At 35.5% G+C, this 24,966-nt stretch overlaps 1 protein-coding gene across 1 annotated transcript in view; it reads right to left on the reverse strand.

The window, feature by feature from the left end:
* ZNF385D (zinc finger protein 385D) overlaps positions 1 to 24,966 on the reverse strand; it is a gene marked incomplete at its 5' end in the record, with an annotated part of 425,027 nt that overhangs the window by 333,859 nt on the left and 66,202 nt on the right. The window contains one exon of the mRNA XM_084282803.1: positions 10,932 to 11,210. Within this exon, the coding sequence (XP_084138929.1) occupies positions 10,932 to 11,210 (279 nt within the window). The remainder of the gene's footprint in view (positions 1 to 10,931; positions 11,211 to 24,966) is intronic.

Below are 24,966 nucleotides of genomic sequence, written 5' to 3' on the forward strand. Positions count from 1 at the left end.
AGTATCAGTGACTTGACATTCAGAGACAAATTTTCTTGGCATTTTTTCTTTTTAAACACACTTTTATGTAGAAACACCCAAGACTTTGGCTGTATAGACCTTCCTTCTGATGTAAATTAAGTAAGTAGTCCCTCAGTCTTTAAAAGTGAAGCTTTCCTGGTGTATTTTCTAAAGAGGCTTCAAACAATTCAGAAGGAAAGAAATCTCTCTAATTTTCTCTAGCCTCCTACTCAAAACAGAACCTACTACAACCTCAGATCAGGCTGAATTTTTAAGGTGTTCAGACAGTAATTTCCACAACCACTCTGGGCAACTTACTCTAGTGCTTACTCATTTTTATTATGAAGTTCGAATGCTTTTTTTCCATAAATATAATCAAAATTTCCCTTGCTGCAACTTGTGACTTTTCCCTCTTACCTTTTTTGGTATACATATCCATTCTGTCCCTCTAAGAAGTTGAAGACCACATCAGGATACCCCATTATCTCTTTTCTTTATGAGTCATGTGCTCCAGCACTCTGGCCATCTTAGTGATGATGCTCCTCATGACTCACTCTGTTTTGATGTCTCTCTTTTACTGTGGGACCCAAACTGGACACGCTACTCCAAATACAATCTCAAAAGTGTGGGACAGATAGTCATCACCTCCGTTAACATATTGCTTATCTTTTTGCCACCTGCCTCAACATATTGCTCATCTTTTTGCAAATGCAGCTCGGTGTGCAGCTAAGCATTCACCTCTACAAAAGCACACAGATGACTCATGTTCAACTTGTTGCCTACCAAGACCCTAGGTCATTTTTTGCAAGGTTGCTTTCTAGCCATTCAGCTGGAATGGTGCATGAGGTTGTCCTATTCCAGGTGATGTATTTAACATTTTTGCATTTGTTCAGCTTCATTAGGTTTCTGCTGGACCACATCTCCAGCTTGCTGAGGTTCCTCTCAATAGCAGAGTTGTATTTCATCAGACCAAAGATTTTGCTATGTACAGTGTCATCTGCAGGGTTAGTAAGGAAATACGTCCCTTCCTATTGTCACAAAAGCTGATGAGGATGCTAAACAGCATTGTCAACACTACCAATCCTTGGGGCATGCCAAAACTAATCACCTGCCTGCTAGAATGTGAAAGGTTTATAATTGCCCTTGGAACCTGATGGTTTGGTCAGTTTCTAATCTACTTTGTACTCCACCCATCCAGAGTGGAGAGCTCACCAATTTAGCTACAATAAGCAGCCTCCTATGGGAGGCAGACAATGTTGAAACCCTTTCTAAAGTCAAGTAAAGTGATATCTCTTTCTAAGACCAGCCTAATTACCTTCTATGATGAAATGACTAGTTCTGTGAAAAAAGTCTACATGATGGCTGTTTCCAACCACCTCCATGTTCGTATAAATAGCTTTCTCAAAGACTTGCTCCATAAACTTCCTAGCAACTGATAACTGACTGACCAGCTTCTGATGCTTACCTTTTATGAAGATGGAAGCACAATTAGCTTCTTTCCAGGCATCGCTGTTTTATGTTTCTTCCATATCAATCCCTTCAAAATGTACTACTCAGCTTGGCACTGAAGCTTTCCCAGCATACAACTGTCCTGAAGGCTTGACCATATTGCCCTATGGGTGTGAAGTCAGAGACTACTCCAAAAAGTTGAACTGTTTCTTTTAAAACTTTTAATTTTTAATACAACACATAGCAAAGTTACTTCAGAGTATCAGATATCATTACTGAGCTGGGGGATATTTCTGGTAATATCCCATTTCTGAATAATCCATTTACTCCATTTCTGAATAATCTTTGACAAAATTGTTAACCAGCTGCATTCAGGAATGGCAGGTGAGTGATTTTGACATTTCCAAATTTACTTTCCTATTACCTAGGTTTACCTGTCCAATGAAATTATTTGAAGCTTGCAGAATGTTTGATCACAAAATTACCGTTGTTCTTTTTCCTTCTACAACACCATCTTATCCAGTGCAAAGGGAGACTGTCTTATTTTAGCTTCTAGTCTAATAAAAATTATGCTGATAAAGCACGCAAAAGACAACACTCTACAAAAAAAAAAAAAAAAAAGGAAAAAAAAACACACTCGCACATTATATTCCATACAACAAATCATATACTATCCCTATTAGCAAGACTTTCATTTAAAGGCATCCTACTCTGAAACAAACTACCTAGAGAAGAACTGTATGAATTTTAATTTTGATTACAGAACAAAGAATTAATTTATGAAGTTTTCTGCTATTTTCTGTTGCTTACAAGAAGCGTATCTTTCCAGCTCTCTGATTTCATGTATGAAAAAAAGGAAGGAAAAATCTTGACAATGTTTATATATCTGCAATGTTGGCACTCCAGCCAGGCTAACCTATAAGCATTATCTTTTCGATGTTTCTCACATTATACAGATTAACTCCCACAGTATCAGGGTGAACTGTAGATTAGAATTAGTGTTTTCTTCATGACGTAAACTGAAATGCCATAAATATGTGCTAACACTAAGTTCCTCAATACAGTGAGGAACTGGCTTCATTCTCTTGAACTTGACAGGAGTTTGTAATTGTTGTACTTGGAACTGGCTTTAAAACTCTGATCTTGAGATGTATTTTCTTCTACTGTGAAGCATGTCAGAGGATTTAAAAAAAAAAATCAAGGACATGACTGACTATCAAGAAGACAGTGTATTTTGAATTAGAGGAATGAAAGGTCATAAATAAGAAAAAGTCAACATTAGTGAAATGCTCCAAAGAAAGCTCCAAAATACTGCTTAAACTATGCTATAGCCTAAAAAGTTTACAAAATGAGGGACACATGAGAAGTACAAAATTATTCAGTGATGAATATATACTTACATTTGTATAGAGAAAAATGAATATGGGAAAAGCTAGTTCTGAGTTCTAATACTGGGAAATGTTGATAAGTTTAGTGTGTTATCATGACTCATAGAAGATTTGTTGCCTACCAGATGCCAGTGCAGGGAAAAAAAAAATCATATTAAAAGAAGACAAGTTACTGAGAAGGTCTGGAAGAAAGCCATGGTCATCATAATCTATATTGGACCTAGTGATATAAGCAGAACTAAATGGAGATCCTGCAAAACAGGTTTCAACAGTTTGTTAGCTGTTCAAGCAAGTGGAGATCAAATGCCAGTATTCTCAGAAGTGAGACTGGTGCCACACTCAGGAAGAAGTAAAGAATGGCAGACCAGTGTCTCAGCACAGTTCAGAAACAGCACAAATGGACCAGAAAGATTGTTCCTGGATTAACTGAGCCTTTTACAGCTGATTATTGTTTATTGGTATTCCTGCTACAGCACAAAACAAATTAATACAACACTTACCTAAAACAGCACTTACTTTAAAAAGGACAGACAAAGCAGTTCAAACAAAAAATGTGTATGGCAGGATCTAACATGAAACTATATAGCAAAATAAATAAATAAATTGAAGAAAAAAGATTTAAAAGAGGCTATGTTGACCTTACGTGGCTGTGCAAAAAAAACAAGATGACAGTTGCTTTCCGGCTTTTGGCAAATAAATTTTAAGCACAGATTTTAGAACTAAAATGGCAGTTATTTTACAACATAGAAGAAAAGGTGTTGTACAGCTAGGAGTAACATAAAGTCCTGAGGATGTGGGGGTCGTGAATGTCTAAAAAGAATGAACCAACAGTGAGAGAACAATGTTGGAAACATACAGAGTTAGAACACAGTATGGTAGAATGTAGCAAGTAGATGCACAAGCGATGAAGAATGGTTTCCATGATTTTCAACCCATAACCTTCATATAGCAGCAACCTTTTTGTGCTGTTGAAAATAATTTTAAAGTACTTCAACTCTCAGTGTTTTATCATAGCAAATCTGGATAGGGTTTCTGACTGCTAGCAGCCAGCAAAGTAAGGGGCTACAAAAGGACTTGTGTCAGCTGTCTGACAATTGGACAATCCAATAAACAGTCCTATGGACAAAGACAACTTGCTAAGCATCTTGCTTTGGAGATATTACCCAAGAACAGGGCATGCTATACATGTGGGGATATTAAAAGAGATCCTGTGTAGTCTTATATCCACACAGAAAACCAGAAACAACCCCAGTTTGTAACTTTTTCAAATCTGTAGTTATGAAATTGTTTAGACCACGGGCAGACATTCTCATCAGTTGAGAATCTTTGTATACCTTAAATGGATTGATTCATAACAAACTGTCACAGCAGGTTTTATTCAGTTGTAACCTTGGATGGTAGAAAAGAAAGGAATTTATCAGTTGAGGTCATACTTCAACAAAGGACATAAACACATTCTTCAGTGTACTTGAAGAACAACAAGAAACCTCAGAAATACTTTAAACATTTAGCAATAAATTTCTACTTCTTTGAAGAATTTTTAGGTAAGCATAGTTACTCATAGTTAATAATGTCAGTTTTGTTGTTTTGAGGTCTCCTCTATATATATATGAAATATAGATATTGTATTTTGTCGTGATATTCAGTGGAACAATTACCAGATGCACTAGCCATGTACATGAGGAATTCTTTAATTGCCAAGAATTTCTCCTCCTCAGTCCAAAAAAAATGTTTGAGGGATTGCTAAAATTTGCATTTGACATTACTGAAGCAATTCCAAGTGCAGTGATGAAACTCTCCACAGCCTGCCCACAACTCGAGACAATGCTGGAGTCTACTTATGATCAGTCTATACTACAATTTAGTTATATCTCTCTGTATTTAATGGAAACAGCTGACTGCTACCTACGGCTATTTGCACATACACAAACAGTTTTTCTATAATTGCCATCCACCGTTTTCTGGCTACTCACAAAGCCAAGTGAATCCTTCTCTGCTTATCAAGGGAAAAACAAACATCACACTTGTGGTGGGTGTGAGCTGACTCTTTCTTAAACTGAATTTGTTCAATGATACAACATTTTATCACATGGTAACTGTTGTGATGAACTATGATGTCATACCTGGTGAGATATTGCATTTCAGAATTAAAAAAACAAAAAAATCTGCAAACACAGGTAGTGCTATAAAAGCATATCTTGTTTGCAAAAGTACTTTTAAAGCAGAAGACTATATTAATATTTCATTAACTCGAACATGAATATGATGAAAGCAGACAAGTGCATCAGCATAAGTAGAAAGATTTGCATCTGGGAGCAGTGGGTGTTACTTTGCGCTGCCCTCAAATAATCCTACTTGTCCAGAGATTTCTAGCTTTGACATCTGGGAGGTGTTAAATAATACCCAGGACAAGCTTCCTGTGCTTCTTTACAGAATACTGACATCTGTGACCCACAGACTAGAGGCTTTAAACTAGAGGTCAACTCATATTGGATAACTGGCCATGAGGCCCTGCATCAGAACATAATATAGAGTTTGTAACAGTAAAAAAAAAAAAAAAAAAAAAAAAAAAAAACCAACAACAACAACAAAAAAAAAACAGTAAAATACACAGAACAGTAAAATAGTTGGTTATGGTACAGCTTCTTGCTTTACCTTAAGAAGAACTTGTCATCGCTAGAGACATGATTTCCGGTGACATCCCAAATTCATCTGGAAATACTTGTTTCCCAGGAAGTTAGCTGAAAGTTGCCTCCTCTAAAGGACAATATAATTTATCTGATGATTTCCTCCATTCCTCACTACTGCTCTACCCAACCCTATTCTCTGAAAGGAAGACAAAGGCAATGAAAAGCAGAGGCAACACCACTTGCCTGAAAGCTGTAGCTTGGTAGCTTAACATCTTAAATAAAGTAAAATTATGTCTTCCCCGAAGTTGCCAGTTTTCATGATCAAAAAAGTGACAGAAGAGATGAAAAGGGTAGCAGCAACACAGACCTAGAAAAGATCTAGCAAAGAAATAGAGAAATGTTAGAGAATAGACCTGCAAGTGGTTCAGATGAATCTTCTGGATTTCCTACCTCAGGACTGTAAAAAATCAGGATTTGGACAAAGTAAAAAAAAAAATGTTAGTAATTTCCTTTAACCATTATGTAAATATTTACTGAGTAGATATTATGGAATTATCATCTCAGAAGCTGCTGTGTTGAAACTACATTGAAACTACACTGAGTGTGGTTGAAAAAAAAAAAAAAGTATGAGAAAAAGATTTTACTCTCAGGGTATATAATAGCACAACTATAACAATCAAATTGTTATTCATTCCTAAGTAATATTTAGTGCTGAATTAAGATATTTGATTTTTGTAAAGTAAAATAAAGGATATATGTACATGTAAAGTAAAGGATAAAAAATATTTATTTTTTATTTAATCTGAACTTTTTGATTTCTTCCATGCACTCACTGTTCTTGCTCACAGTAAAAGGAAACTCTGCTAAGATGAAATTTCACTGAAATAAAAGGTGAAGGCAGCTTTAGTTTAAGAGAAATTAAATAAAACTTGTTAAACTGGATAGTCACTTGTCCAGGTTATGAATTCAGAGAGTAAATAACCACAGAGACAGGTAAAGAAACTACCACCAAATATCCCACTAACTAAATGACTCTGTATTTCAAAAGAATAATGTTTCAGAAATCAATTTTTAAAGTGAAGGGAGTTCTATGAATTTTGTAGCATTTCTCATCTTTTTCATTATTTTTCCATTTGTTATCTAAAGTAAAGTATTGTAGAGGAGTTTCAGTTTTTGTCCTAACCATGCCCCATTCACTCATTATGATTCAGCAATTTACAGTACAGAAAGCACAAAGAAAATTATGGTTTACATTATTTATTTATTTATTGCTAATATCACCTTTCTTATTGGTACTGCTATACATTTGCATCAACAGTTAATTTTCCATCCTATCAGCAGGACCCTGACTCTTACTCCTGGTGAGGATAAACTATTTCACAAAAAGCTCACCTTCTTCCACAATGTCAAGGCTGGCTTTGTAAGAAGTGATGCAATTTCAGTGCACCGGGCTGGAAAATCATTTTACCCCTTTTTAATCCCAAAATTTACTCAAAATTTCCACCAAATTGCTTGCCATCTTGTCACTGCATACACAAGAACTGACAGGCAAAAAAAAAAAAATCAGGAAAAAGGAATATATTACAGTGTAATGAAGAAAGTGTGAGAAGTATTTTTAAGTGACATGAAAGGCAATTATTAAGAGGAAGGAACACACAAAATTTACTCCCAAAGTATTACTCCCAAATATGCAGAGTTCAGGAACAGAAGTGCTGAGATCTCACCATGCCTGTTTAAGCCATCTCAGATCACTGTACCAGGTAATGGCACAAGAAACATTGTGTCTCCACAACTACACGACATCATTTTTGTGACTTCACAATGTGCTGTTCTGAGGCTGCATTGCTGCAGGAAGACAATAAGTGGGTCTCATATAGCAAATGTGCCAAGCTGATAAATAAACCACTTGCAAAGTTTTTAGAGTATATCTGGTGAGTTTTTCAAATTCAGTACCAATACTAGTATAGCAGCAAAGTGATGCTGTTTTATCCCCATGATGCACATTATTTATTAATTGTATATTTGCAGAGGTTAATAGACTTTTGCTTAAGCAATTTACCTTATGAAATTACACAGAGATATTCAAGTGCATTGTTAACATGTTCTGTCATTTATGTCCAACAGATAAAAGCTACTCCTCACAGTTTGAAGATGATGATTATAGCATGATAGCTTTAATTACAGTCAAACACTTATACAGTTGAATCCTACCTTCTTTCAATCCATTGCAAAGTGTTTGGGAACAATACATGGGCTGTATATACATGCTTCATATAAATTAATCCTCTATTTCTATTACCCCTCATGATACAAAAACATGTAAACCCATCTTTCAGGGAATAATTTAGAGATGAAAAAAAAACATGGAACAGTCACACTTCAACACTTTTTTCTAGCCTTTTCACATAAAGAAGTACTGGAAGGATGCTATAAGGTCTCCCCGGATCCTTCTCTTCTCCAGGCTGAACAATCCCAACTCCCTCAGCCTGTCTTTGGAGAGGTACTCCAGCCCTTTGATCATCCCCGTGGCCCTCCTCTGGGATACAACCGTGTCCTTATTGTGCTGGGGGCCCCAGACCTAATCACAGTATATATACATACTGAGAAATCATTGATGATGAAGTTTTAGACAACAATCTCATGAAGCAAAAGTTTCAATTTACACCAGAATTTAGTCTCAAGTGATTAGACCAGAAACCTGAACACTGAGCATAACAGCTGTCTTCTGTGACAATAACATTTCTACACAAGAAACGCCATTCTCATAAATAAAGCAACCTATTGACACATATTGAATAAACAGTATTGTGCATCTTTTAACAGTTACTTTAGTTACATCAGTGACCTTCAAAAAGCTTCATTTGTGTACACATGATAAACTGAAACGGTCAAGTAATATTTTTTTTCAGCCACAGTTGTGTCACTTGAGCTTGCTGGGGTCTCATCAACAAAACAATAATTCATTTGAAAAATATTGCTCATATTTTAAGTATACCAGTTTTCACAAAGGCTGTTATTGTGGAAGGCCTGTCAGGTCCTGATTTCTACTTGATTTAGAAAAGGGATCTCAAGCAGTGCATCTCTGTTAAAATTATGGGCTGTTCAGGTCAAATATTCAGTTCTAATTTTTCAGTTCATACACTCAGTTTTAGAAAGAAATATACAATATTGGTCTCTATTTCACTTGTAATTTTCAGTTTGAAGAATATGAAATGTCAAAGTGTAGTGATATGGGAAAATCGCTTCCTTATGCTCTTCGCTATGTTCTTCTCCCAGTGGAGTGCTACTTTTGGTGATACTCAAAGATTTGCCAGATTTGGAGAGTCATCTTTTCAGCAACCCTCCAGAAATTACTTCATTTTGAAACAAAGAGCTAGACAGTTAGTTATGTTCTGATTACAAATGGAAGCATGAGATACAGATACATTTTAAGGAGGAAATAAGAAACATACTGATATGCTACTGCTTTGATACTCCCTAGAATATAGATGTTGATGCATGACTGAAACACTTTGACACTAATTTCAGTATTGCTTAATTACTAATGATTTTGTTGCCATGGAATAAAGCAGAAAAATGAACTGCAGAAAAACAACACTTTGTCACTACCAAAATTGTTGTTCTAATAACAAAGACAACACAATTTTACCTTAACTGAAGACAGTAATAACATTAGAATGCATTTATTTGTTTTTAGAAAGAATGCATTTGTGGATAACCACATTCTACTTTTAATCATCTAGGAAACCAATCTTTAAGCACTCACACAGCTCCTATTAATGTTAGTGGTATTCTTTCTAAGCCTTAACTGTGAACAGTGCTAAAAGTTGTACTCTGCCACTTAAAGGTAAAATTGTTTGTGTTATTCAGTGTGATGTTTTTATTTGTTTGTTTTTGTTTTATTGGTTTGTTTTAATGAAATGAGCTTATCCTCACAGAAAAGCACCCACATCCAACATACTTCATCAACATATCCATATATTATTCCCAGCAAGCTCTCATACTCCTAAAACCAGGACAAAGCAAAGACAATATTAAAATACCTCTTAAACCCTATTGAGGATTAGTGCTAAGCACATGCTTCTACAAATGGGCAGGAAGTAATTCATGGAACACTAACATTAAAGAATGCTTCTGTAGGTCTGAAGAAAAGGTCTAAGTGCATCCTATTAAAGTCCTCATTTCTATGACATAGAAATATACATAGAAACAGACCAAAACAGTGTAAATCTACCCCTACTACAGCAACGTTAAGCATTACAAGTTATGAAATTGTGAACCAAAATTATAACATAGTAATCTGTTTTTTCTTGTCAGGGACCACGTAATCTGATCTATTTCTGTACATAAAGCCCCAGGCATGATTTTTTTTTATTTTTTTTTTGAGGCACACAACTCACTCTGATGGTAGGAAAACATGCCACCTACCACAACATATTTTTCACAAAGCCATCAATGAAACAGATTAAAACAAAACCAATCTTTGTTCCACCTCCTTTGGGCTTCAACTCAGATCTTTAAACAGATTTATGCTAGACATGGGTTGAACAGATTTATGCTAACTATAGGTTGAAACCTGAATGACAAAACTAAAGTGAAATGCCTTAGAGAATGTATTTGTTTTGTGTAATGTATTTTTTCCAATTTATTTTGTAACTGCCATAAATCAATTAAAAGCAAAAACACCCCTATCAAGTGTAACCTTTCTAACAGACTGTGAAATGTGAAATATCATGGATTATGCTGAAAACCATCAAAATGTAAATGGAATGACAAAAAATCTGAACCAACACCATCACGTAAACAAAATATAAAATCAAAACACTTGAAACAACACAGACAGTATACCCTTTAGCTATTTGCCAGGCATTCATGTTAGGGATGACACCAAGTACTCTGAAGCCACAGAGAGTCTCTGCATTAACATCAAAGGATTTGGCTGAACAAAATAAATGTTTGCTCTTATATATTGACATTATGCACATTGCTGCATTTCTCAGCTCAACACCAATAACAGTGTTTACTGACAATTCTATACACAATGAGCCAAGGTTCTCTGTAGTACAAGATCACAAGGGCATAACTAAATCCATTTTGCTAAAAGTAGTCCTTAAAGTTTTGATTGAGACCTTTTAAAGAAAAATAAAAATAAATCTATGAAAGTTTATTAAGAGATGTATTCAATCCACTAAAAATTTAATATTTAAAACTTAGGACTGCATACCTGATTCATCAGCTTTCTTGCATCTAATCTAATTCTTCCTGCCCCAAGAATGCAATAGAAGAATATATAACACTGAAGAATAATGAGATCATGGATATTTAAATTTGGTATTTGTAAATACAAAGTTAATTTTGCAAAAAGCATATTTAACTGTCCACATCCAGTTCCATATGTACTAAATAGGCAAAGCCATACAGCTTACACAAGGCAAAAGTTATACAAATATATATTAATGCTCACCATTATCACTTTTAAGATTTCCATTGCTGAGCTGTTTTAACCTCTTCTGATGGGATTTGCCATTGTAGTGGATTTGTGCCTGAGCAGCAGAGTTCAGCTGAATGTTACAAACATTGCACAAAGTGAAATTGGTCTGTTTCTTTTCTCTCTCCTTCTTTTCTTCAGTGCCATCAGGTGCTAATTCTTTCTCACTTTCTCTGCCTGGGATGGATGTGAAATCTGAATTATACAAGTGGTTATCAGCTGGTAAGTCAGGGCTCCAGGGCTTCTTCATATTTTCTGGGTAGAAAGAACAGAACAGAGAAAATTGATGAGTAATGCGAAGTAATATACACAGGAATTCTACATCTGTAGACTAGTAAAATGCTGAAAATTATTATTCGTATTTTCTTATTTTACTACTAAATTACCATTCACATATTTTGTTTTTTGTAGATGTTTTTTAGTTCTGCTATGTAACTTGAGTAACTTCACAGCTATTCAGATGAATGTCTTTAGACATTTAGGGGCACTATTACATCAGCCACTGGAATCAAACTCTCCCAGATGTTTTTAGTTATTTTTATCTTAACCCTAAAATAGTTTGTTGAATTGAGAATTATCTTATGAAAAGTTGAACTAATATAGATTGTTAGAAATTTCCTCAGCACAGCCTAGGTGAAGCTCACATCTTAGCTGTCATCTTCGGTGGGAAATTGCATTGGTTTTACACAGCAGGGTTTTGGTAGTGGGCACTGCAGAGATGGCCTCTGTGCAGAGAATGAGGGCTTCCCCATGTCACACTGAGCCAGTTCTGATGGGCTCCAAAACAGACCCAATGCTGGCCAAAGCTCATCCCACCAGTCAAAAGGTGCGATGCCTCTGGGAAAACATATTTAAGAAAGGGCAAAAACACTATTCAGCACCTGTAAGAGAGAACAGTAAGAAAAATTTATAAAATGGTCTTGCAGACACCAAGGTCAGTGAAGAAGAAGAGGGAAGAGGTGTTTCAAGCACTGGAGCAGAGATTTGCCTGTGGAGAAAACCATCATGAAGCAAAGTGTCCCCCTGCTGCCAAGTCAGAGCAGATCTCCACACTGCAGCCCACGAAGGACCCCAAATCACAGCATGTGTATGTGATCTGAAGGAAGCTGCAACCTGTGGAGAGCCCATTAAGGAGAAGGCTCCTATAGGAAAGGTGGCCTGTGGAGAAGAGCCCACACAGGAGCAGGTGATTTGGTGATCTGCAGCTGCAGATCAATGAGGGACCCATGCTTGAACAGTCTGCCTCTGAAGGATAAAACACATGGCATAGGCCCATGCTGGAGCAGTTCTTGAAGATCTGCAGCTCATGAGAAGGACCCATGTTGGATCAGTTCATGAAGGACTGTACCCCATGGGAGAGACCCCAGACTGGAGAGGGAAAAGAGTGAAAGGAACAAGTAGCAGCAGAGGGAAAGCGTTAGTATCTAAATGACCACAACCCCCATTTCCTAGCCCCTTGTGCTGCTCAGTGCCAGGGGGCAGTGGGGAGGAAGTAGAAGAGGTGGGAATGGAGGATTGAAGCAGTGGGAAAAGAGGGGAAGAGGAGAAGGTGTTTTATTTTTTTGTCTTAATTTCTCACCATCCTACTCAACTTAAATCAGTAATAAATTAATCTAATTTTCACCAAGTCAAGTTTATTTTGCCTGTGAGAGTAATGGAAGGGTCCCCATATATATATATTAATAATGTCATAATTAATAGAATAAAAAAATAAAAGCCCTACATTTTAGTTAAATAATTGCACATACCTTGTCCTTGAATTTATTAATTAGCTTAGGTATTTAGCAAGCCCTGGTCATTCCTTCTCCACTCCCAGTGATGTTTTCAAACCAAGCTCTTACAACATTTTGACTTGTCTGCTTCAAAAAGAATCCAAAGGCAAATAATAATCATGCTGTATTACTTTCTTAACTTTCTAGCATTACAAATTAAGGATTAACTGGAGAATTTAGATTCAGCTAATCCCAAACTGTAACTACAGAAATGAGAAGAAAATCTCACCTGCAGAACTTAAAGTGAAGCCAACATAAACATGAACTTCTATGATTAAAGGTGAGCAGAAATTATACATGTAAAGAAGTGCTCTGTGCACTGCAAACCTTATTTACTGTTAAAGGAGTACAAAATGCTATACCAACTTAGCATCTTGATGAGACCTTTATACAGCACATAAATCTTTAAACTGCTTTGTTCTCCCAGACTTAATGAATAAATGAAGATCTAGCCAAATAATCTAATCTGTATTTTGAATGACAAAATTACTGCAGTCCTAAATACACTACTATTTGGTCTTTAACTGACAAATTAGTCAACCTAGAGATCAAAAAACTTCATTGCAGCAACACAAGAAAATGGTCTACAGACAGATGCCTTTAAAACCAGATCAAGATAAAGTTCAGCATCTAAAAAATAAGCCTAAAAAAACCCTTTGAATCTGTCTGATTGCACTATAATGCTGCAAGTCATTCTTGAGAGAACTTCAAGTATTGAAAATTTCATTCGATTAGCAACCAGTTAAACATTTTGTTGGTCCTCTGAAAGATTAAAACACACATACTGCACTGGAATCAAATCACAGATACAAACCTATCTAAATATACATGACAAAAAGCTAGTAATATCAAAAACAGTTTAAATCTGATTTTTCAGATTTTATTAAAATTTAATTAGTATGTTCTTTTTTTTTTTTTTTTTTTTTTTTTTTTTGCTAACTAAACTCAATTTCATTTAACAAGACGATAGGGTTATAAATAATATTGACCAAGTTCTGAGAAGAGCTCTGCATCTGCTGTAATTTAAAAACAGCTCAGTCAGTATTATTATTTCTGCTTTTGTGCATAGCTGGCTCTGTTATCTGGAATTTTAGCTGCCTAAAACAAGAGATGAAAAAGCAGGCTAAACAATAAATTCCAAAGAAAAATTAAAGTGAAAAATAGCAAAGTAGTAGTAATTTATTAAATCAAGCCTATTATATCAACAGTGATGATATTAACTGTCATAGACAAACCACAACCATCACTTAAGAATTTATGAGGCTATGGAAGCTTAGGAGAAAACCTGAGATTTTCCTACAGCATCTACAACATATTTCTCCTAATGGAAGGAGGAGATTTCTCCTGAGGAAGCAGCAATAATCCATCAACCTTTCACCCTTCTGGAGATATTGTTCAGTCCAAGAAGAGTGAAGAATTTACCCCTTTAAAATATTTTTAAATTAAGAAACTCAGTATTTTTTTCAAAGTGTTACAAGGATTAAAATACTGACGTGAGAGCACTAATTTTAAAGAATTGTTCTAAATAACTTTCCAGAAATCCCAGTTTATATACATGCTGTACATTAATATACATCATCTTTTTGCATTGAAAGCATCCCCCACTAGAGAGCAGTGTGAATTTAAAATTACAATATATCTCTAGTCTTACAGTGTTTGTCATATAAGTATGAGATTACTACAATAAAACAGATCTTCTAACCAAAACGTAAAACTCTAAATAAATTAGAATCTAGCACATTAAACAAACATTGTACGCTATTTGTACATATATCTAATTCCTTTTAAAACATTAACATAAGTTAGCAGGCAGCCTAGTAAATCGTATTAGCATGTTATAACTTCACTTTAATATTCCAATCAACACAGGTTAATCTATGAAAGCCTTATTTTTAAAATATAGAATACTTCTGCCTAACAATATAATCTCATTCCAGAACAAGAAATTATAAAACGCACACCAGATTAAGACACAATTAAATAACAAGGGAAAATACACCTTTGAAATAAATGATTCAAACATCTACCATTTGATTTGTGCTTTCATTAAAAACCCATGATGGCACTACAGCTGTAATATGTTTTCACACTGCCATCTCCCTCTTAAATCTGGAGGAAGAAGGGAAAGATTTATAACCACAGACTAGAAGATGACAATTAGGAAAACAAGAGTTTCAGGAATACACATTATGCTACATTTTACCACTATTTCATTAATACAGTGGTTGCATACCACTACCTGCATAGGTAATAGCACTACTAAAGAACTAAGGAGAAATATTATACATGTGCAAATGACTCGAGCTGATGGTGTAAGCCAGCACAACATAGCAGTATTTGGGATGTTGATTGGACACAAATGGTTTGAGCAAAACATTTCCAAATACATGAAGACTATAAAATCTGGAAAACAAACAAACAAACAAACCATAAGCAGTTTAGAATTAAAATATTCTGATTCCTTCTTAAGCCGTATTCCTGAAAGGACAAAGAAATACAGATAATAAAGGATAGAGAACAAGATAGAAACTGAGTATAATTTGCTGATATACTTTTAAAATGCAACTTGACACTCAAACCAATATTTGGGAAAAAAAAAAAAAAAAGAAAAAAAAAAAAAAGGTTGATCCACCAGAATTTCCATAAATACAGACCAATTCTTGCAAAGCAGCAGCACATAGACTTTCACTTCATGCCTGCATGTTTATCATTATATACTTTATTTCATGGAATGAAATGTTTAGGGATAAATTTTGATTGGAAGAGTGAGGAAAAGAATGCTTAGTTATTGTGTTGAGAAGTTATATGGACTATAGTTAGAAGAAAACATTAAAATCTTAACTGTACAACTGTTTTTAATTGCTATCCATCTCTTATTGGTTTGAATGCTGATCTTACATAGAAATTGATAGGGGTTAAGTTAAAACCCTCTTTCCCTGCCATTACAGTATAGAGTTTATCTTGACTGTACTGGTTGCATAATATATAACCAGTCCTAAGTTTTGCAGATAACTTCTGGCCCTTCTACCACTCCTAACATAAAGCTAACTTCTCAACCTTTAGGAGCCCTACAGGGGAGAGCAGTGAACTAGAATGAATGAGCAAGGTAACCAAGAACTCAAAATTTCAAACCAATTTAAATAGCACTGCCGATAAATGCTTACATTTATTTTCCCTGGAGCTCTGAACTCAATTTTGGCTCAATGATGCTTACCAGTAAAATGAACTTTGCATGACATTATAGCTTTGTGAAGTAGAAAACTGTCCCTTGTGGAAAACCAACACAACTACAATTTGTGGTGATTGCTGGTTTAGCTAACATAGCTACTGCCTGGAGATTTCTGAAATGTGCTTGGATGTAAGGGATTAGAAATCATGTCTTTCCCATTAAACTATCTTTACCTTCTTAACTGCAATACGAAAACACTTTCTATTCAAGGATATGGCAAGGAAACTTTTCGACTTGTATTATAAATGATTGTTTCATTTCTGGACTGCCTTGTCAGTGTAGAATTATCAAAATCACTATGACAGACTATGTACATAACTGTCAAATACATTGGGTTCATTTAAGAGGTCAATGGAGTATATGGATCCCAGGGCAAGAATGTTATTAGAAGATTGCTGTGCAGCTAAGGCAGTTACACTCAGTGCTGACCACTTGCCACTGATTAACAATACGGTATATCCTAAAGAATCTCTCCTTGGCTTCTTCCCAACAGCTGCCATAATAGCCTCTTCAAGACTTTAAAAGGACTGGACTTCTGCAGGTAATAAGAAACCCTGAGTAATTAAGCCAAATTACCAATGGGAGCTGCTTCTTTGAAAACAGATCTACTTCTTTGGCTGTACTACTGATTCTCAGGAAAACAGCCTGTAAGAAGCTTTCTCTACTGAAATGCATGTTAGTGGTATTTGTTGAATTCATGGATAAACCAAAGGATATATGTTTTTAACCCTTATACCATTTACAGGTCATCCTGATTTCTCTTTACTTTTTGAGAAACAGTAAGTCCTCTGCCAAAGATTAAGAACAAAGAATAACTGCTTTTAAAGAACCTGTTGGGGAGAGAGAGGGGGAAGGAGGGATTGCTCATCAAGATCCTCTTTCTAACTATCACTTTGTCAGTTTTCAAGTTCTGGGGGAATGTTACCAGCACACTACAGAACACCTCCTCTCCCTTCCCCCTGGTAATATCTGCAGTCTCCACATCTTTTCAAACATCATACATTTGATGCTAGATCTTTTAGAGGACAGGATGTTACTGTCTGATGACAGCCACAGTAGCAAGGTGACCTTTGTGTCAGATACTGTCATTTTAAGTTTAATTCTTAGATTTTAAGAAGGTCTTCCACACTAGGAGTCAATATACATGCTGTGACCCTTCCCAAAACTCAAGCCATAGTCTTCCTATTTACCAGTTATTCAAAAATGACTGTTGCGTCTGGTGACCAAGAGCCCTTTATCAAGAAGCTAATGGCTTTGCAACCTCTAGGTCGAGCTCATTGAACAAAATGCTAAAATTTGCTCTAGAGACTTGTTCTTGGGAGAAGTTAAGAATTAACATATTGACACCTATTCTATACAAAGGTATACGGCCTGGGGGAAGGCAAAGGAACAGGAACATAAAGTAGCTTTTGCTTCTTGCATCCTCATTATCACTGAAGGATGTGGTCCTGACATTACAATCTTTTGATTCAGATCAAGACCGCACCTGCTCCTGGTTGTGGGCCCAGAGTGATTTAGGACATGAACAGTCTATTCTACACAACGCTGCTGTGGCAGTTACAAACATATAATGAGAAGGATGAACAATGGGAAAATGGTGAAAGGGCACTCACGGTGAAAGCACAGCCCATCTAAAACACAGCTCCCTCCCAGATGACCCAAGTAACCTTCATAATATGCTGCAGAACTCATCTGTTTTCTCTGGATGGATGAATAATCTCAGTGGAGGAGTTACTGGGGAATGGGAATTTAGTGGGATTGGAAAGACTTCTCTAAAATAATTGATTTTTCAGGACTTCCTTTGTTCTGAGTTTTTCAGATTTTGTTGTCTTCCAGATGAAAATTAAATACAAAATAGAATACGATACAATAAAAGGTGATATGAAAATATGGAAAACATGAATTAAGTAATTTGACACCGTTGGTAGACTTTTCTACTAAGTTTTAAGACTACAAAAACAACCATTACCACCTTTTAAAAAAGGAGGAGGAGTTTGTCAGGTCATCCAGGTTTGTCACCCAAGACCTAAATTACCAGTTGGTGATAAACCTGGGGATAGAAATCAGTATTTCTCATTACTCCCTGTCTAATATTGTTCTCATCACATTTGAATTCTCAATTTACCAAATTTTCTCTTTAAAAATGTCACACAAAATAAAGTAGTGTAGGTAGTTTAAGAGAATAAAAAAATGCATCAGAGACAGAAACACCTTGTTTTCTCATTTGCTATTTCTCCTTAACCATCCTGCTCCTCCCAACCTGATTACTGTTGCTAGCTGTTATACCACTTCAATTATCTCTGTGAGTAATAACAAATTCATAATCATCATCATCTCAGGTGATTTTTGCAAAGTTTAAGAGGAAAAGAATCTCTTGGGCAAAAGCTGCATCAAGTGAAAGAGATAAAGGCAGGTTTTTCCACTGTACATTTATTCCTTGTGGCAGGGAGGAAGATGAGGTGGAAGGAGACAGAGGTTATTTGGGGCTTGAAGGGCTTTATACCTTAATGTCTATGTCTTGGGACTCCTCCCAGGGAATGCATCTCTGAAAACTGAACCCTGGAAGAGTAGGTTTTTATCCATCTGAAATATCTGGAGCAATAGCGCAAAAAATAAAAGCCTAGGCTTTTGTTTTGTTTTGCCGGGAGAGCACTTAAATCTTTCAGGAAAGGCTGCATTTCAATACTGCAGCAAATTAACAGACTGCAGCCTATCTCCAGTCATAGCCATGTGCACTATGAGTTCCAAGAGGAACTTATAGATGAACTAAACAGAAAAAGTTCATCATTTCTTGGTTCAGCAGTTCCCTCATGTCAGAAGCAACCAACAGACATCTCATAGTCTCAAAATATACTGCAGTCATTTTTTTAATTGAGTTCTATAAAAAGAGCTAAGCACTAATCAACACCATATGTTATTCAATTAGCTAGTAATACATATCTATTTCTCAAGCCTGTGCTAACATAATGGAGCACTTTGGGTGGTTTGGAACTATTTAAAGGCCAAGTAATTAATTTGCAAACATCAGCTTCTAAAAAGCTGAGAAGTGCTACTGTGGTGACTTACATCTCTACAGCCAGAGCCAAGCCATGAAATTCCCTCATTTGTTTTTTATTCAATCTTTTTTTTTTCAGAGATGATCCTTGTGAAGACAAAGACTTCTGCCTAAAATAGGGACAAATGAAGACCCAGGTTCAGCGATGCATCTGGAACCCAGGCACTGCAGGGAGTCTCTTCCCATGCAGGTAAAGTAAGCTGTTTGTGCTGCCTCACCTCCCTCTCCAGCAGCAGCATCTCACATGTGGGCTCTGTGTAAAAGGTAGTAGTTAAAATGCTCAAAGGCATATCTAGTAAAGCTACAAAGGTTCTGCCTACCAAATAATATTTTATTGCTAATGTATCCTGGAGAGTAGGGTGCACTTTTTTTTTTTTTTTCTCTCTCTCTCTCTTCCCCTCCCACGCCCCCTCCCCAATATTCCTGTTTTCCACATTTTTGAATTCAACTTCCAGCTGTAAAACTCCTGTCAACAGCACTCTGAGTTGGCTGGGATCAAAAAGAAAGGAGAGAAGAGTCTGACTGCAGCTTAAACTGGAATGATCTGCAACTCAAACCTCTGCTGGACAAAACATTAATTTTAGCATTATTTCTGACAAGATACATATTCAGAATAGATTTTAAAGTTTGGGGGGGGAAATGCAGATTTTTCAGGTTATTAACTCTGAACAACACATAAATTAGACAATTTGGCAGAGTACAGAGACAGTTGTGAAAAATAAAATATGTGCAAAAGGAAAAGAAGACAATGAACCTCTATCTACAGAACTACAGAAATTTTGTAGGTATTGGGATTGTTTTTTAATTTAATAGATAAAATTACCTCTTTGAGTCTCTCAGGATGATTTCCCTGATGTGAAATCATACTGGACACATGAACGACATAATACTGTAAGTGCTAGATTCTACTTTAAAGATCTTAAATTTTTCTAGTACCTAAATGTCCAGTCAAATATTTATACCTCAGCAGAAAGACAGAATATGCACAGATGTTTTGGCATAATGAGCAACTCACTTTTGAATATAAGTAAATTCTATTCTCGAGAACACATTACAGAAGCTAACTATCTTTGTAAACAAGTAGGTAATTTTGAAAACATCCTTAAGTTTCAGTTAGTGTTTGTTTTTATTTTGTTGATAGAAACAACCCTTTCGAAATATTTTGTTTTTCTTTTCTAAATATGTCAACAATGTACTGATAAAAGTGCATCTTTAAAAATAAAACTAAATAAATAAAATGCAAATCAGAATTAGCTCCAGATATTTTGCTATAAAAATAAAAAAACAGCCCCCCCAACATATTTCCAAATAAAGAATGATCATCTTAATAGAGACATTTCATTCCCTACAATCCTCCTTATGCATATAAGATGCAGCTGTCAGACAATGAATAAACTGGTAATAAATTTAGTCATGTTGGGAAACAGGAAATTAAAGGTCACAAGCAAAAGATTTTTTAAATTGAGAATGTTTTGTTGTGTTTTGTGGTTTGTTTGTTGTTTTTTTTTTTTAGCTTTTTAAGTTAAGAGTAATGTCAGAGGTTTGTGTTTTGTACAGATATATATATATATATATACACATACACACACAAGTAACTTCAAAAATCCTTTTTGTTTGCAAAATAACTTCTCAAGATTGCCAGAATTCTTTGGTTTCAACTCGAAGACCCTTCTTAAGCCTTAGGAAATCTGAATGCTTACCCCATATAAGAACAGGCAAAAGTGAGAAACAGATCTGCCTTTTCGTTATACTTTTGTTTTAGGGAGCTGTTGTGTGGGTATTTTTTAAATTAGAGGCCCTTAAACCAAAAGAATTAAAGGGCATCAAAGAAAATCAAAAAGCAAGAGAAATTTTAGTACTTCAGTCAGTCACACTTTGGAAGAGATTTCTAGATTAAACAAAATATTATATATACAGTTTGTCTCTCTGTAAATGCACTTTTAAAAACATCAGTGTTAATAAAGGCTAAGGAATCAGGCTTATATTTGAAGATTATCATTTATATTTTCACAAAAGTAATTGCTTTTCCAGATTATCTGTACGTTATAAAGCATTCAGGTAGCTCTGGCAGCATTTTCAAGTGTAGGTACTTTAATTATTTATTTATTTTTATTGCTTCATTACACCCACTGGGCCATTTAATGTTGAATTTAATGGAGAGCAGATCATTTTCCAAGCAATGCAAACACATCAAGGTGAACATCTGCTTTGTTTGGAAAGGTTAGCCGATGCTTTTGCAGTATTTTTATTTTATTCATTGCATTTAGTACATGCCTATAGTACAGCATTCATGGCAACAGGGACAGAAACTCTGCTCATTTACAGGATGCATTTTTTGAGGTAGATTTTTGTGCTATTTATCTGAGAAGTGTAAAAGTAGAGTTTCTGTCTTTAAAAGTATATTCTCTTTGTGGTGTCTTGAAAGCGGATATCGTCTGTAAAGTATTCTTAGCTGATACAAAGTTCTTTCATGTCAGCTACACATTTACCTTAAGATCTTCATCAATATTAGGGACAGAGGTAAACATCTAGGAAACTAGACTAACCTTGATGTGTATTGGGAAAATATCTGAAGACAAACTGGGAGATCTGGACCTTTTTACATTTCCATAAGATGACACAGAGTGCCCTACAGAAGCAGCTAAGGTTATAGCCACACAAGGCCAACATAGGGCATCACACACGCAGCTGGGGAATTATTTTTACACAAAGCCTATCTGTCTGTGTCACATTTCTAATGAACTTTTAATCACAGTACCCAGATGTAATGCATTTATAGAAATGCTTATGCATCAAAAATAAAAACCTGGAAAAGGAATCTAATTACGGAAAAGAGAGATGTGGATTTTTTTATTTTATTTTTTTTTGGGGGGGGGGGACAGGGGAAGGATAAGTTTAGATGACTCGCTATTAGTGAATAAAAATGTGTTTTCAAGGTATGACTGATATAATTCCATAGGCTGGATAGATGTCGCATGTCCAGGAACATGTATCATAAAACACCAGGACCTACTGAGCAAGGAAATGCTGCTTTTTCCTTGTATTACTCTCCTATGATTATAATTCCCTCCTTTGTTGAATCATGTGTAGAAAATGAGAGTAGGATACTATAGGGAGGATTTGTTTATATATATTTTATGAGTTACATACATAAAAATACATTTTAAGGCAAATATAACAGGAAGGTTTGAAATTATTTCTGTAAGTTTTTATTGATCCAAGATCTCGGAAATATGTTACCTATTTACAATTTAGACACATACAGCTCGATAAAAAAAATATGAAAGTACAGGAAAACATGGACAAACTAGAAACTCAAAGCCAACACCTCCCCTGTAGTGTAGGGACAGTTGTTTCACTTTGTTTGCAAAAATCATCCACAGTATAAAATTGCTGATTTTACAAGATATTCAGCAATGTCTTTCAAAACACAGAAAATTACCAGAGAGGTCCACAAGCTCACTGAACACATTAATTAGTGATAGTGCCTTATTGTTGCTAAAATAGGAAACAAAAGTAAAAAATATGAAATATTTTTCAGTTTCAGAAAATATATATATGCTTAGAAGTATTTCATGTGCAAAACTGTCAGGATTCCTTTTTTTTTTTTTTTTTTTTTTCCTTTTCTCACGTTATTGGTTGCTAATAATTAAAAAGCATAATTGAGTACCTCTATAACACCCCCACCAAATTAGATTAATTTTTATTTTTTATTCTAAAACATGTGATTTTGAGAAAGAATCATGATAAGCATGGGCATAACCACACACAGTCAGAAAGCAAGAAAGCAGGCTACTTGATGTTTTCCAGCCTTCTCTGGGAGACCTTCACAGCAATATTTCTCCTCTTGCACTCTGCAGCAGATGCTCATAGCAGATCCAGAACCGCTGATCTTGGGAAGCCTGAGCACTTTGCTCAGCCACTGTGATCTGCAAAAGCTACTGCTGCTGAGTCCGTAAATTATTTCTGTCTCCTCTGGCTCTGCTGGCCATCTGCAATCTCTCTTGACCTGTCTGGGTAGGCTGAGGCTGTTGGAAACCTCTGAGAAGTCATGCATGGCAGAATTTAAAGCTCTATAAGACTTAAAAAGAAGTTTCTTCCTTCAGCCACACTGATTCAAATGAAGAAGCTTATAAACTCAATTAAACATCAGTACAAGTTTATAAAATCCCTGGAACTTGTTCAACTTTATTTTTTTTTCAAATAGTAGTTCAAATTTTCAATAAAATATTCTTTTACTTTGGAGGTCATTTAAGACTACTGAAATGTGAAATTTCCAGAATTACCTTATTTTGAAGCATTATTTTATGACAAAAGGTTAGACACTTTGCAAAATATTTGTCTCAATTTTTAATACTTTTTATTTCAGAATTGTTCTCTCTAATTAACTTCATAATCTAATAAATTACATCTCCCTGGACATGCACTAGATTTCAGTTTAAATGAGCTCTTTAAGAGAAGTAGAGAAGTGGTAAATATAAAGGTAGTAGTGACCTTTAGCTAATAGAACTTTGCAATATGGTGATTCTTCCATTAAAAAACAGCAGGATAAACACACTCCTACACAAGTGCAGGTCAGGATAACAACCTCTGAAGGCAGTGGCATTACATTGGCATAAAAATGCTGCAAGCAGAATCAGATCACCATTTTCCTCCTACCTAGGAATTCATACAGTGACTTCAGCATCTCAGCAGTCACCATAATTTCTGCTGTTCTTGCTATGCATTATAGAAACTGTCACTTTTTATATTTATGGTATCTTTTACAGCTTGGGTTAAAGAACACTTAAAGCACCTTTCAATGTTTGATATAGCTTTACTCTAGAAGAATAGAGATGAGTCTCCATTATTAATTTAGACCCACACTACTTTTCAAACTAGTAGTCTCAGGGAATTTTCCTGGATTTACCTGTAAGAACTTCTTATATGACAGATACTTTGAAGGACTGGGTTCTAATCAGAAAAGGGAAATAAATAATTAAAAACTGTGTAGACTACAATAGTTAAAACTTCAGTGTTGACTGTATGATTCACAAGGCTGCAATATATTTACTAGTACTTTAATGAATATCTGACCAATCAGTTTGAGAAACTCTGTATAGAAACAAAACAAAACAAAAGAAACCATGCTAAGTTACTACTACTATTGTCTACTATTGTGAATTTTGATATTGTTGAGTTTGGTTTTTCCTTGAAAAATCTTTAATATAAGGAAAATTGCCAAGCTATGGGCAATCAGGACAAAAAATATATACTTCTGAATACATATGGATTTACTTGCATCTCATTCTAATTTGAAATCTGACACATTTTCATTTTGTTTGTCACAGAAGCATGTGAAAAGTAAACACTGCACGTAAGCAAAGCATCAACTGAACAAGTGACCTTCCCCTAAGCCACTGCACATAAGAGACTACGCCATCCTACCTCTCATTTCCCTAGTTGAGACAAAATCATCATTCTTTTACTTGTCATTATTTAAATCAGGCCCAATAATGTCATTTGCAATCAACACTCACTGTCAGGAGGCAAATGTAAATGGCTTACCTTGCAGTATAACAGTATCATCCACTTCAGCATGCCTTGCTCCTACAGTACACATCTGGAACCAATGCACACTCACAGTCATCAGCTGCTGTTCACAAATCACTTGTTTATTGATCACTACACTTATCGCTCTTCATTGACTGAACCTCATTTCACAGTACTGCTCTCCTGCTGCTTCAGCAAATTCTCAGCCTTCTATTGCAATGAGAATTCACACATAAACCAAGGCAGTGATCCTTTAGACTGGTTATTTCTTGCTATATTGAACTTTTTGAAGTGATCTGCATTTATTAAAGAAAAATAACAACATCAACAACAAAATCGTCGGCCTACATGTATTCTAGTTTCAAACTCTTTACCCAGGAACAGGTAACAAGGAGGGTTGTTTTTCTCCTTGTACTGCAGTAT

The sequence above is a fragment of the Netta rufina genome (assembly GCF_964035555.1).
Source record: "Netta rufina genome assembly, chromosome: 2".
In the NCBI taxonomy this organism is placed as follows: Eukaryota; Metazoa; Chordata; class Aves; order Anseriformes; family Anatidae; genus Netta; species Netta rufina.